Source organism: Bos grunniens, chromosome 19 (genome assembly GCF_055505025.1).
Source record: "Bos grunniens cultivar Pamir isolate PY7600 chromosome 19, Bosgru_T2T1.0, whole genome shotgun sequence".
NCBI lineage: Eukaryota > Metazoa > Chordata > Mammalia > Artiodactyla > Bovidae > Bos > Bos grunniens.
Genome location: NC_141183.1, coordinates 30247070 through 30262357, shown reverse-complemented (window position 1 = coordinate 30262357; position 15288 = coordinate 30247070). Strand labels below are relative to the sequence as shown.

Sequence of the window (15288 nt, the reverse complement as noted above, 5' to 3'; positions counted from 1 at the left end):
CGGCGCCCACTTTGAGAAACCCGACTCTGGGGCTGAGACCCCAGCCCCGCTCCGCCTCGATTCTCCAAACTTTCAGCATGTCTCCGGGCGCATGTCCCCCCACCCCGCTCCGTAGGTCTCATCCACGCGCGATCGTGTAGCATCTGGGGAACGTGGTGAGGACCAGGAGGGGGCGCAGGGCGGGCGAGCGGAGCCAAGGGGCGGCGAGGCGAGGAGAGGCGCGCCGAGCCCGGAGGCGCGCGTTGGCGGGGCCGGGGGCGGGGCGGCCGGGCCGGGGCGGGGCCGGCGGGCGGCGAGCGCCGGGGGAGCGCGCCCGGGGAGCGCGGAGGAGGAGCGCGGCCAGCGCCCCCGCCCGCCCTCCCGCCCGCGCGCAACAGTTCCCCCGAAGTTGCGCCCGGGAGGCGCGCGCCGGGCGGCCGAGGGGCGGGCGGGCGGCGGCGGGGACGCGGAGAGCGCGGCGGCGGCGGCGGCGGCGGCATGGGCACCCGGCAGACCAAGGGCAGCCTGGCGGAGCGAGCCGGCCCCGGCGCGGCGCCCGGCCCCCGGCGCGAGCGGCCCGACTTCTGGGCGTCGCTGCTGCTGCGCGCCGGGGACAAGGCGGGGCGCGCGGGCGCGGGCGCGGGGCTGCCCCCCTACCACCGGCGCGTCGGCATGGTCCAGGAGCTGCTGCGGATGTTGCGCCAGGGCCGGCGGGAGGAGGCGGGGACGCTGCTGCAGCACCTGCGCCAGGTGAGCGCCGGGAGGGGCCGCGGGGGCGCCCCGCCCCTGCCCAGGAGGCCCCGGGGCACCAGGGGCACCGCCCGGGCCCCTTCTCACGGGGACCGGGCCCGGTCTAGCCGCAGGTGCCTCGGCGCTGCCCCTGAATTTGAGGCCTCGGGGCAGGGCGGAGGAAGGCTGCCCGGAGAGGCCCGGCCGAGGGGGACCTGTTGGAATAACGTCCCCGTTTCTCTCCTCCGCAGGTAGCGGAGGAGGCTGGCCCGGGGCGGTGGGCGGGAGGGGACGCCTGCCTGCGCCAAGGTGCTTCTCTTACCCCCTACCCACTGGCAGTCTCTCCCATCAAGGGTCCTCAAGGAATGCGCAGTTGTCAGCTTCCCCAGGGGGAGTCCAAGGGCACAGCTCTGGGACTGGTGAGATTCCAGCCCCCAGGGGCTTCGCTCGTCGGGAGGCACCCTGGGTGAGAGGGGGTTCAGGTGGGAGACACGTCTTCTCTCCTCTGACTAACTTTGACCGGAGCTCAGCCTGGAGCCGAGCGGTGGGGCGGGGGAGCTAGCCCGGTTCCCGTGGGACCGGCTGGCCGCAGGGCCTTCCAAGGCTGCCTGCACCCTGCCCTCAGCCTGATCCCCCTGGTTAGGGACTGCCTTGGCACCTCTGGCGGGTCCCCTCTGCTTTGGGTCTCCCTGGAGCCGTTGCTGTCCACTTCTCTTGGGCTTGTTTTCCTTCTTCACTTTTTCATCCCTTCCGTGGATTCTGTCCAGTGGGAGAGAGGCAGGAAGGCGCCCCTCCTGCATCCCTCGGGGTTCTCTTGGCCGACCTTTGCAGGGGAGCTGAGTCAAAGCCCCATATTCTGGCTCAGTGGTGGAGTCCAGTGGGGATGGGGAAGGGGCTCTGAGGTGGCCTGTCTGAAGTTCTCCCATCACTGTTGAAAGAGGCCGTCAGAGAGCCTTCCTGGGGGGAGCTTCAGAAATCAATCAGACCCTCATCCCTCCTGGAGTCTGTAGCACCCCCCTACCCCACTGTGTATCTGGTGTGTGGTCACCCTGGAGTGTGTGTTCCCAAGGTGTGTGCGCACAGGGAGAGGGAGGCAGAGGCCTGGGGGCTTGGGAAGCCTGGGGTTTCTGCTCTCCCCTCCACTTTCCCAAACAGCATCCAGAAGGCAACCTGAGACGCCGCTGTTTCCCCAGGTTCCATCTCTGAACTGAATCTTCAGAGAAAGATGACATTCCACACTTAGTAACTTTTTAGTGGTGTGTGTTTCTTTGTCTTTCAAGAACTGAAAGCCAGGGTATGGCCTCTGCGGAAACTGTTTTGCTTTCTATCAGAATAATGGGTTTTCCAGACCATCATATCCATTTGCAACCAGACGGTGAGATGCTTTCTCTGATCGTATGCTGTCTCCCGGCACTGGGGTGGGTGCTGCAGAGGGTACAGGACCATGGAGGGGCTGACGGTGGGGGTCAAGGCACGCCCCCCTGGGGCTGAAAAAGCAGAGTGCAGCCCCTGTTCTCGAGGGCCAGTCAGGGCCAGTCGTTCGGGTGGGGCCTACAGGATGAGTGTGATTCCACATCCTGGAGAACCTGAGCTTCCCCCTGGTTTTTGGAGAGTAGACACATCCCTGTGTCCCCCACAGGCTTCCCTGGTGGCTCAGACAGTAAAGAATCCGCCTGCAATGCGGGAGACCTGGGTTCCATCCCTGGGTCGGAAAGATCCCCTGGAGAAGGGAATAGCTACCCATTCCAATATTCTTGCCTGGAGAATTCCATGGATAGAGGCCTCAGTCCATGGAGTCACAGAGACAGACACGACTGAGCGACTAATACTGTCTGTGTCACCCACAGTGTCCCTGAGATAGGGAGCATTTCCTGACAGATGGTGTCTCGTTGGTGTCCTGACACTCTTCTTTCCTGACACAGTGGCACAGCTGATGGGGGTCGGAGGAGGTCAGCCAGGCTTCCCCTTTGCTGCGAAAACAGCAGAATAACTTGCCCTCCTGCTCCAGGCACGTCCTGGGCTCTCGTGACCTCTGGTTGAGGTCTGTGGGCTCTGCAGAGCCAGCAACGGACCTGCCTAAGGTGCAGATCAGGGCCCTCCAGGGAGTGGCTGGGAGCCCTGGGCAGCATGGAATGGGAGCCCCAGTGTCCAAATGTCCGTGGGAAGCAAGAGGTGGTTTTCTAGGACCCTGAAGCTGTTTGGAGGGATGAGGAGCTGCATCTGTGGTGTGCACAGAAGTGGCTCTTTCCCCCAAATCTTGTTTTCCTTTCCAGTTTCCTCCTCTAGGCCGGGGGTGGTGATGTTCAGAAAGCGAATGAGCAGTCACTGAGAGACAGGAAACACCCAGGGCTCCCTAGGGTCAGACCAGCAGGGGCGCATCAGTAACAGGAGGCGGAGGTGGGTGTGCAGAGCTCAGGGCTCGGTCATGCTGGGACACCGTTCCTGCCCCACAGAGCACAAGGGTGGGCATCGGTGAACAGGTGAACAGGCAGAGGGAACGGGAGCCCAGACGGTCACGGTCACGGTCATCCTCACCTTCTCCTGTGTTTGTCCATGTGTGTGGCTGCCCAGAGCCCCGTGGGAGGGGGCTGGAGGTTGTCCTGGTCTCTATGGGCCGTGAGCTCTTTGTAGCCCTGAACGATCTCTCCACACTCTTCCCAGAACAATGCGCCAACATTCACAGTCCTGCAAGAATGTTGGAGGGTTCACAGACCCCAGGTTCAGAATACACCCCCGTCTGGGACCTCTCCTTCCCCACCTGTGTGACTTGCGACTGGCTCAGGATGTGGAAACAGGGGCCTGGGGACCATGTGTGACAGTCGCAGTGGGCTGAAGGATTGTGGCTGCCGGTGCCTCTGCTTCTGAATCTAGGAGTCTCTCTGGTCTTAGATTTGGGGGAGTTTCCTGACTGGAGACTCTCCAGCCTGTCCCTGCATGTCCCTTGCCCAAGCAGTATAGGGAGGCCTCCTTGGTGTTTAGGATGCTGAGCTGTGCAGTGGGGAGGGAAGCAGGCTCCCAGGAAGCTGCCTGCTGAGGGAAGGAGCCAAGGGGAGTCCCCTTCCCTTGAGGAGGTGTGCCATCTTGAGAAGAGCCTAGGGCCAAGGGTCAGCTCGGGCAGCTTGCATTCTGGTCCTCAGTCTGCTCCCACTTGAGACCCAGCCGATAACCTGTGAGTTGTGTTCCTCGTTTCCCTGAGGGTATCTGAGGTACTGAGCAGACCAGATGCTACAACTGTGTGAGATTGCGTCGGCTCTGCAAACCTAAACCCATTCTCACGGCAGCAACGGCAAGGAACAAGAGAATCTGCTTGGGGTCTGGCCGGCCTGCTGGCAGGGTCTCGGTCCCCTTTCTCAGGCCGGGCCCGGGAAGTTTTAGATTCTGTCTGTCTGACTAGGGCTCAGTCTGGGCCAGAACTCACTGAAAGTTCAGAAGCAGTGTGGGGCAGTGCTCCGGGAGTTGGGGGGTGAAAGAAGCTAATTGTGGATGAAAGAGGCTGCTCCGGTCCCCTCCTCCAGACCTCCCTCTTCTCCAGGTGTTGCTTCCTAAGTCTTCGGCTCACATTTGCAGTCTTCAAGGTGCCCTGGGAAGAAGGACCCATTAGTCGTGGAGAGAGGGCGAGTGCCAGCCCATGTAGGAGGTGGGGGTCATCTCTTGGGTACAGGGGTTGCTCTGAGTCCCCAGGTCCCAGACTCGGTCGTCTCCCAGCCTCATGGAGCACCAGAGTAGGGGCTCAGTTCCCCCAGCACATGCCAGGCTGAAGTGGCCCATCTCCCAGCTTTTCTGTAAAGAGGATCTGATTGGGTTGGTTTATACGATGCAGCCTTGTTGGGCAGGGCAGTTCTAGGGTCAGCCTGATGCTGTGGCTCAGGCCATATGACCAGGGTGACTGGGCTGGCCTCACGCTACACCTGGGAACACAAGCCACCCCCGCAATGCAGAAAAGAGCCCTCAGGAACCTAGGGTGCTGGCTGCCCCAGGGGTCTGGATAAGTCTCCCTGGGGACCCAGAAGCTCGGCAGAAAGATGAGCAAGAGGTTGCCTTTTTCATCTGACAACCCCCAGAATAATCAGGGAGTTCCCCACCCTTAGCCTTGATCTTATTCTTCTCCACCTGGGATGCACGTCTTCATTTCCATGGAATGCTCCTTATGTTTCCAAGGCCACCCTCCTGGGCCACGTCAGCCCATGGACTCTGAGATTCAGTTGCCCGTTAGGCTGTATGGATTTAACCGTCCGTATGTACGTCATTTTTCCCGCTGTCCATTTTGTTAGACTAAGTCCCACATTTCCTGAGAGTGGAGACCCCCACCACCACCTCTGTCCCTGGCAGGCAGTTGACACCCACAGGTTGTGGCGAGCTGCAGTGAGTCGTGCGCCAGGGACACGCTGTCTTGGTGTGTCCCCAGCAAGCCCTTGGGTCTGGGCTGCGCACCCTGGGGCTTATTTGCCAGGCCCATGGGTGTGGTCGAGAGATCTGGCAAGTTTGCTTTCGTTTGGTTGGATTCCCAGGAGCCCTGTCCACAGGGCTTGGCTGTTCCTGGCAGCCCGCCAGGCAGTGGTGTTCTTGGAGAGAGGAGTGGCATGGTGCCCGGGCTCCGTGGGCACCACAGGGACCCCATGGCAGGTGCCGTCTGGGGCCTCCGCTGAGGTGGCAGCAGGGAGTGGAGCCTGGTGGGAGGGCCCGGCCTCCACGCTCCTTGTGCTGAATCATGTTGATTCCATCCGCAGAGAGACAGCTTCCTCCCTCTGTAAGCCCTGCTGCTCTCTGGCCAGGCTGGGGCATTTCCAGTGGTGCCAAGGCAGGGGGAGCCCCAGACCAGGGCCTGCTCTGCTGGTTTCCAAGGCCAGGGATGCGGCCACCTCTGTGTGGCCAGGAGTGACGCCAGGGCCTGAGGCTGAGCCAGCTGTCCTGACTGCAGGTCTGGTGGGGAGAGACCTCCTTCGGGCTCCCCCTGCACCCGCCAAAACACTCCCCCGACCTCCTGCAGGCAGAAGCCACCTGCAAGAGAGTTTCCAGGTGACTCAGGTCTTGGTCTGGCTTCCCCATCAGGATGCTTGAGGGGTGGGGTCCACATCTGAGGAGATCCCCTCCCCAAAGTGGGGGTCTCAGCCTGCCATCCACTTCCTTCCCCTGGCCTGCCAGCTGTGTCCTATCCACTCTCATTAGGAGAAACAGGGGTTGGGGTGGGGGCAGTGGTCAAAAATGGCAGGCTCCATTGCTGCCCCTGGAAGAGGTGGCTGTCCTAATGAGCACAGTGACCTTGGCCGGCCAGGCAGGGGTGGGGGCTGGCCTTCACAGTGCCTGGCTCTCCTCCCCACCCCACTCGCTGGCCCAAGCGGCGCCCACGTGGCTCTCTGGGAGCATTTCCCAGCCTTCTTTTTTTTTTTTTTTTCAACTTTTATTAGCTCAGACTCCTGGCTGCTGCAGCCATATGGAGTTCTGCCGACGGCTGCTGTTCAGGCGATGTGGCATTTCGATGTTTCTAACTTCATCTTCACCAGTATAGACAAGGAGTCAGGCAGGAGTGGAGAAGGGTAGTGTTCACCTGCAGGGTGGCCTCACGTCGGGCCTGAGGGCCGTGCCCCCAGCCACGGCTGCCCCCGCCCACGCTGTCCTCTGCATCCCAGCTTTTCTCGGCCTCTCCCGCTCCCCCTCCCACCGTCTCCTCTCTGTGTCTCTCCCTTTCCCTGGGTGAGAAGCAGACTTTGCATCTCTGTTGTTCAGATCATCTTGGTCAGCTTCCCAGGGCTGCCCCCACCCCCTAGCCTTCATGGCAGGAAGGCAGCCGGGGACCGTGAGAACAGGAAGGAGTGGGGGTCATTTCGTTGTCTAGTCTGGTAGGGGCCAGCGCCTTGAGTGGGGGAAGTTCTAGGGACATCCCTCCTGCCCGTGCCCTGCTTCCCGGTCCGTAAAGCATTTTCTCCTGTTTATTTAGCTCTTTAAATAGTCCTACGAGGTCGACAGGATCTCACTTAAAGTAAGAAATGGTAGGTTTTCTTTTTTAAAAAAAAACAGTGCATCATCATTGTTTTGAACAATGCTGCTTTTGAACTGTGGTGCTGGAGAAGTCTCTTGAGAGTCCCTTGGGCTGCAGGGAGATCCAACCAGTCAATCCTATAGGACATCAACCCTGAATATTCATTGGAAGGACTGATGTTGAAGCTGAAACTCCAATACTTTGGCCACCTGATGTGAAGAGCCAGCCCATTGGAAAAGACCCTGATGCTGGGGAAGATTGAAGACAGGAAGAAAAGGAGACGACAGAGGATGAGATGGTTGGATGGCATCATTAACTCAGTGGACATGAGGTAGAGCAAACTCTGGGAGTTAGTGAAGGACAGGGAAGCCTGGAGTGCTGCAGTCCACGGGGTCACAAAGTTGTCATGACCGAGCAACTGAACAAGACAATTGTTCAAAAATGAGAAAATACAGATGAGCCAAAATAAGACCTCGAAGAGATTTGTCTGTCGTACAGTCTGGTGTCTGCCCCTCCAGGCACTGCTCTAGGCCCTGGGAGGCAGGAGAAACGGGAGTAAAATTGTTCCCCACCTCATGGACAGATTATGAGGATCAGGAAGCCAGCATGTGCTCAGCAGGGCCTCGAAAAAGGGCTCCAAGTTGTGGCAGCCTTCTCTGGGGACCGGGGGCCCCTAACTCTAACTCGCCAGCCCCTTTCCCTTCTCTGGCCTCAGTTTGCCCACCAGCACAGTGAGAGGCTGTGTGGCTGAGGTAACCACTGAGGTTCCTGACTGCCTCACAGCTTCTACCAGGCTCCTGTGGCCTCAGGATGGACCCGTTCATTCACACGTGAGCCAGAGTCCCTGTCATGCTCTGATGTCACTCCCTTGTCCCCAGTTTGTGCAAGAGCTAGGACTGATCCCCACATACAGGCACAAACCTCTCCTCCCTCAGGGCTCCCAAGTGGACCAGCTCCCAGGTGGGGCTTTGTCTCACCTGCCCTGACAGCCCCTGCAAGTGGCCCTGGTACTCAGGCCTGAGCCTCTCCTGCCCACACCCCCTTCTCATGCCCTTGGTCCCCATCTGTCCCCCAGCACATTCTCCAGGTGGCACTTTTTCTTTTCTTTATTTATATTGACTACACTAGGCCTTGTTGCTGCATGGACTGTTCTCTTGCGGAGAATGGGGCTACTCTCTAGTTGCAGCGCTTGGGCTTCTCGTTGCGGTGGCTACTCTCGTTGCAGAGCACGGGCTCTAGAGCACAGGCTCAGTAGCTGTGGTGCACGGGCTTAGTTGCTCTGTGACATGTGGGATCTTCCCAAATCAGGGATCAAACCCACATCTCCTGCATTGGCAGGTGGATTCTTTACCACTGAGCCACCAGGGAAGACCTAACTGGTACTTTTTTCAGTGGCTTATTTATTAAAATAAGATGTTGAGATGGTGGTGGCCAAGATGAATTAATATTGGAGAAAGAGGATAGCAGAACCCAGCCTGAAGAGAGAGTGGTTCCTGTAAGGGGCATGTTTCATGAGCTCACTGCCGCTCCATGGAGCGTGGCCACACCCTTGCTCCTGGCAGCCAAGGACTGGAGCTGTGAAGGCCATTCAGTGAGGAGTGCAGAGGGCCCAAGGATGCCTCATCCCCTCAGTTGCCTCCAGGGAGATGTAAGGCCACCCCAGGCCCACACAGTGCCTTTGTGAGAAGTAGGAGACACCTGTCTGGTTGGTGGAGACACAGTCAAAGCTCAGCAAGTTCAACTCCACCCAGACACCCTTGTGCAGTGCACACCCTGCACAGCTGTACTTAGCCACCTTGGTGAAGTCATGCAGAAGTCCAGTCTTTATCAGCTGAAGCCAGTCAGGAGGCTCAGCCTTTCTCCCATGTGGGCCCTCGGGCACAGCCTTCCCATGTCATCTGAAGCAGGTAGCAGTGCAATGCCAGCCAGAATGGGATGATTTCTGCCTCTGAGCCGGACGATTGTCCCCTTCCTCCTCAATTGGGAAGCTGAAGCAATTGGGCACCTTCTTCCAGCCTAACATTCCTGCCTCTCCCAGTGGTGTCAAACAGAGTCAAAGATGCCTTCAGTGAGTCTGGAGTCAGGCCCATAGGACTTAGGAGCACAGGGACCTTCAAGACACCTTCTTTGCTAAGCTCCCATCATCTCCAATCCCCACCCATGTCCTGGGGACCCAGGAATTCCCCTCCAGCTTCCCAGACTGTTTATATCCCTGTCTCTGTGGAAAAGGAAATGGCAACCCACTCCAGTATTCTTGCCTGGAGAATCCCCTGGACAGAGGAGCCTGGCAGGCTGCAGTCCATGGGGTCACAAGAGTCAGACACAACTGAAGTGACTTAGCATGCACGCATTCTGGATGCTCCCGTTTCCTGTAAATAACCTCCATCCACCTCTCCAGATAAAAGAACTCCCTTCAGTTGGGTTTTCCTGGAATGAGCCTGTTTTCTGGACTTCCTGTCATTCCCAGTCGCAGACCTCATCCCCATTTTCTCCTGGAGTTGTGGAGTTTTGCGGTAAAAACTCCCACGGGGTTTCCAAGCAGCTGCCAGCCTAGGGACCCTCGGGAGGGGAAGGTTCTCGGAGATGGAAACAGACACGGAAGATTCCAAGTTACCCGTTGTGAGAATTCTCACGTCTCCAGAAATCGCCTGCTGGCTGAGAATAGGCGCGGTTAGGCACGGGGAGCTTGATAAAGGTATTTGTGCTGTGACGTGTCTCATTGGGAGGATGATCCATGAGCTAGGGCTCAGACGTGGGGGCACTCTGCGGGGCACGGGGCTCTGGGAGGTGGGGGAAGGCCTGGAATAGGAGAGCGGGCAGTGGGGTGGAATTAGAGAAACAGCTTTTGGAAGACTGGTGGCAGCTGGCCAGGAAACCCAGAGGAGCGGGGGCAGCTGGCTGGGGACGTGAGAGCAGGTGTGTCACACGTGGGCCCTGCTCTGGAGGGAGTCTGGCTGCTGAGGAGAACCTGTGGGCAGAACCCAGGGACCCTGGGATGGGAGAGAGCCTGAGACCCTGGCAGGAAGCTCTGGGCCTTCGTGGGCCTGTTGCTCGGGCCCTTTCACTCCACCCACCTCCACCTGCACGGCCGCCCTCCCAGAGTCCCTGGAAAATGAGGACAAACTCTGTGACTCCCGGAGACGGGCAGAACCGCTCCCTCCCCAGGGACGCTGCCCTGGCCCTGCAGTCTCTGGGACTCACCGACCTCTCGGTGCTGCTGGCTGTGGCCCCAGGCTCTTCTGCTTGTGGGGCAGTGAGGCCCCGAGGAGGAGTGGGGTGGGGCGGAGTCTGCCGGCCAGAGCTCCTTCCCTGGTCCACTCCTGCCCTCCCCACTGCCCAGAGAAAAGGCCTTGGGGAAGTGGGCAGGGCTCACCCTCAGCAGGAGCCTGGGGGGCCTTTTCCTCCTCTCCCTGCACTTCCCCCCGAGCCCCGCACCTGGGTGTGAGCTGGATTCGAGCTGGACTTCCCATCCCGTGTGACTCATCTCTGCTCTTGGAGGCTGTGCCTGGGGCCTTGCCTCTGACCTAGAGATTGAAAGTGGTAAAGACCCTTTGGGTTCCCTGGTGGCCTAGTGGTTAGGACTTGGGGCCTTCACTGTGGAGGCCTGGGTTCAACCCCTGGTTGGGGAACCATCTTACATGCCAAAATAAAAAAAAAAAAGTAAAGTGGTAAAGACTCTCAGTGTGCGGGGGCGGTTGATTTTATGTGCCTTCTTGGTGAGGTCATGGTACCCAGTTTCTGGTGAGATGTGAGTCTAGATTTTACTGCAAAGATATTTTTAAGATGATATTAGCATTAAATCAGGCTTTCCTGGTGGCTCAGATGGTAGAGAATCTGCCTGCAGTTTAGGAGACCCAGGTTGGATCCCTGGGTCAGGAAGATCCCCTGGAGAAGGGAATGGCTCCTTACTCCAGTATTCTTGCCTGGAGAATCCCGTGCCTGGTGGAGCCTGGTGGGCTACAGTCCATGGGGTCACAGAGAGCAGGGCAAACTGAGTGACTAGCACACATGCAGCAGCAGCGTTAAATCAGTCAACCTTGAGTAAACAGGCGGCCTTCCACATGTGGGTGGGCCTTGTCCGATCGGTTGAAGACCTTGAGAGGAGAGGCTGGGGGCAGGGTTGCTGTATTTAGACTGAGGAGGTGGTGGCAGCAGCTCTTCCTGGGGTCCCAGCCTGCCGTCCAGATTTCAGATTGGCCAGATCCCATGGTCACTATTCCTTACACCTCCCTCCCTCCTCTCCCTCTCATCTACTCACACCCTATCAGTTCTGTTTCTCTGGACAACCTTGACTTACATATGTTCTCCAAGGGCTGGCAGCTGTGGGAGGTGGAGTAAGAAATTCCAGGGCCCACTCCACCCCTGTCTCTGCCACTTGCTCACAACCCTCAGGTCCTTGACTTCTCACCCTGAGAAACAGGCTATTTCCATGAGATGTGTCCTGCTTGGAAAGCAGGTTGTCAGGGAGCCAGATAGAAGGAGCCTGGAAGTCACCCCCGCCACCTCTTTGTCACCTACATTTCCCTCCACAATGGACCAAACCTTTCATTTAAAATGGACAACATTAACCACAAGAGAGACAAATGGGCTTAAGTGCACTTCGGAAGGCTTCAGCGACAGATTATTTCCTAAGTAGAGATCTGGAGGATGCAGGATGGATGACAGAGTGCTGAGAATCCATCGAGTGTAGGAGCCGGTAGACCTCAGGGACCCGCTGGCCCCAGTCTTTCTGTAGAATCCCAGACCCACAAGATGCGGGGCTGGTTGGGACTGGAAAGGAAGATTGGGGTGTATAATAGTGGGAATGCCACCAACCTTTCAGAGTCATAAAGCACAGTAGCTGAAAGGTCCGATGGGGGGAATGCAGTGCTATTTGCTGAATTTCTTCTATGGGTTCCAAACCCTGGTGATCCAGGCCTCTTCTGCTGTTCTCTCCCACTTTCTGGGAAGAAAGAGCTGGTGACAAGCTCACTTGTAGGTGGGGGTGCTGTCGTACAGCGGGACAGGAGGGTGCCCAGGGCCACACTGACCTAGGGGCTAACTCAAGCCTGGGTCTGGGGGCTCCTATCATGCCCCAGCAGAGCCTGGGTGGACCCGTGACCACAGAGAGCAGAGCAGACCCCCTCAGGCCTACTGGGCCTCCAGCTGATTTTATGATTTTCTGAAGAGAAAGCATCCTTTTGTTATTTATTTGTTGCTACTGCTGCTTCTTGGATTTTAATTGAATTACACTTGGCAGTGGTCAGACATGTGTTTTCCAGAGGCCTGCTTTGTGCAAAGGGTGTCTATTTTAAAGACTTCAAAGTTAAAACACAAACAGCATGCAGCCATGAAGCCACCCTGCTGCATCCTGGCGGGGAGAGCAGACCCGCGGGCACTTGTCACGGTTGAGGAGGGGTGCCTGCCCACCTTCAGACCCCACAGGGCCAGTGGTCATGGGAGCACAGGAGTCATCAGCCACCCCTGGGGGATGAGAACGGGCCCATGAGAGCCCGTTCATGAGAACAGGGGATGGGACCAGAGCCCATCCTTGCCCCTCAGCCAGGTGGGTCAGCAGGCAGGGGGCAGTGGTGACTGGGGCCTGCGGGGAGGCCTGCCAGCAGTGCCCGTGGGTATCTCCTGGGCTCCAGCTCCTCCCCTGCACCCGGCAGGAGTGGGCTCGCCAGCAAGCAGGCCAGCACTGGCACGTTTCCTTCAAGGAGAGGCCGGGGCAGAGATTGCTTTCGTGACTTTTGCTTTGCTGTTTGGTGTTTCCAAAGTCTGAGTGTGTGGGTGTGGGTGTGGGCACACTCAATACCTCTTTCCCCAGGGACACAAGGACAAGGACAGCTGCCTGCCAACCGACTTCGGCCTCGTTGTTGTGTCCCTGGGAGGTTTACAGGGTCCTTGGGGCCTTTTTGTGCAGACACCACACGTTCCACACACACACACATTAATATATACACACATACAAACTGCACAAACATACACAAACACCCCATTTACATATACACACCCATCCATACACATATACACACATGTACATACACACTTGCCCTACACACATATATGTATACACACATATATATACACACATGTACACACAGTGCTCATGGGTGCTTGATTTTCTCAGTTATGATTCACTATATTGAACTGAAAAACTTAAAGCCTACCATTTCCCTAACATTTTAAGTTTAATCTACAAATGCCATTATTTTGTTTATGAATCTAGTAGATTTCAATGGTCACATTTAAGGGTAGGAGGCTTATAACTTCATTAACTAAATTTATTTAGATATCTTAGTGTTCTTACAAATTTAATATGTCCAGTTTTCCTAAGTTTGTAAATAGCCATCCTAAAAAGCAGGACTTTCCCAAGCTCCTAAGCAGTTCTTAAAATGTAACATATTAAGCTTATAAATAGGGTAGATATGAAGTTCTGTTAAACACTTCAAAACTGTCACAGACTTGGCCAAATCCTCCCTTGGCAGGCTGCTTAAAATCATAAGCCCAACCTCAGTTACTCACTTACCCCTTTCAAATTGGAATGCAGGTCTCATTTGTTAGGTTCTCTGACTTACCTGATTCTCTGTGTATGGGAGCTAAGTCCCTTCCGTTGTGTCTTTGCGATCCCATGGACTGTAGCCCACCAGGCTCCTCTGTCCATGGGGTTCTCCAGGCAAGAATACCGGAGTGGGTTGCCGTGCCCTCCCTGAGGGGATCTTCCGGACCCAGGGATTGAACCGGAGTCTCCTAAATCTCCTGCTTTGGCAGGCAGTTTCTTTGGGAAGCCCACTTGATCCTCTAAAAGGTTACAAATGTGTAAGATGTCAGATTGACACATTTCTGAGGTATCTGAGCTACTTCACTCCCGTTATGTCCTGGTTGATTCAACCCTGTCTGAGTTAAGGACACTGTCAAGGGAGCAGGGGAGCCACAGGCCCAGTGCCACCTCCAGGGGGTGGTCTCCAAAGTCCTCCAGTTTCCTCCTTCTGCAGTCCTCCACCTCCACCTCCCACCCCCAGACTTTTCCTCCTCCAACTCCCCATCCGGGTGGCTTCCTCTCTGGGTTGGGTTCTGTCTGTCGTTGTTCCTCTCATGGTCTTTCCCAGAGCTTTCCTCCCTCGAGGCCCCACCTCTTCAGCTTCCTCCTGGATGTCCTCCTGGACAGCGCACGCTGCACACCCTTGGCTCCAGGATCTTGCATCCAAGGCCACACTAACGATGATTCCCAGGGAGCCAGAAGGGAGAGAGAGTCCTTAGAGAGCCCTTCCCTCCTGGTACAGAAATCCTGCCACCACTGAGCTAAGAGATCTCTCTGCTTCTTACATACCTCCAGGGCCTGTGAACTCATCACTTGATTTTTTTTTTTTAGTTGTAGTAAAGCATAGATGACATAAAACTTCCTTTAACCAACGTTGAGGAGTACAGTTCAGTGACATTAAGCACATCCACATTGTCATGCAACCGTCCACCTCCAGAACTTCGTTTTCCCAAACTACAACTCTGTCCACATTAAACACCAGCTCTGCACCACCTCCCCCAGCCCCTGGCAGCCTCCATCCTACTTCCTGTTTCTATGGATTCAGCTCCTCTAGGGACCTCATATGAGTGGAATAATACAGTCTGAGACCCTTCTGTGATTGGCTTACTTCATTTAGCATGATGTCCTCAAGGTTCATTCTGTTGGAGCATGTGTCAGAATGTTTTTTTCCTAATAATCTATTTAATCATTTGTGGCTATGCTGGGTCTTTGTTGCTGCACGTGGGCTTGTCTGTAGTTTCAAAGAGCAGGGACTACTCTATAGTTGCTGTGCTTCAGCTTCTCATTGCACATGCTTCTCGTTGCAGAGCACGGGCTCTGTAGTTACGGCTCCCAGGCTTTAGAGCACAGACTCAGTAGTTGTGGGGCACTGGCTTAGTTGTTCCACAGCATGTGGGATCTTTCCAGACCAGGGATCGAACCCAAGTCTCCCACACTGGTGAGCAGATTCTTTACCACGGAGCCACCAGGGATGCCCATTGATTTCTTTTACCACTTGTTTTTTTAAATATTCTTTCTTATATTGGGCTTGGAGCCATCTCAGGGAGCATCTCTGACCAGCCCAGTCCCGCCTCTGGGAGCAGACAGCAAGGGAGAGTGTGTTGGGGTACACTCATCCAGAGAGGACCCAGGACCGGTGAAAACAGCAAGGATGTTTCTGCTGGTGATGCTCCCAGGTGCCTGCAGCTGTGCTCCTGCCCGAGGTCAGCAGCAGTCAGAGGAGAAAAGGGCTCCAGCCCACTTGGCCTGACCTTTTCTTTCCATCCAGGTGCATCACTGAGAAACACGTCACCTCCTTTCCATCTGTTGTCTCCCAGGACTTCTAATTTGGTGACTTGTTATTGTCTAGTTGCATCTGACTCTTTGCCACCCCGTGGACTGTAGCCCCCCAGGCTCCTCTGTCCATGAGATTATCCCCGGAAGAATACTGGAGTAGGTTGCCATGTCCAACTCCAGGGTATCTTCCTAACCCAGGGATCAGACCCAGGGATCAAACCCATGTCTTCCTGAATTGGCAGGTGGGTTCTTTACCACTGAGCCATCAAGAGAAACTCTTTGGTGACTTGGAACAACAGAAGCT

At 56.5% G+C, this 15288-nt stretch overlaps 1 protein-coding gene across 1 annotated transcript in view; it reads left to right on the top strand.

Moving 5' to 3' along the window:
• The first annotated feature begins 284 nt into the window (after positions 1-284).
• Positions 285-15288, top strand: part of LRRC75A (leucine rich repeat containing 75A) — a 34533-nt gene continuing 19529 nt past the window's right edge. Inside the window, exon 1 of the mRNA XM_086358742.1 lies at positions 285-729. Within this exon, the coding sequence (XP_086214868.1) occupies positions 478-729 (252 nt within the window). The 5' untranslated portion in view covers positions 285-477. The remainder of the gene's footprint in view (positions 730-15288) is intronic.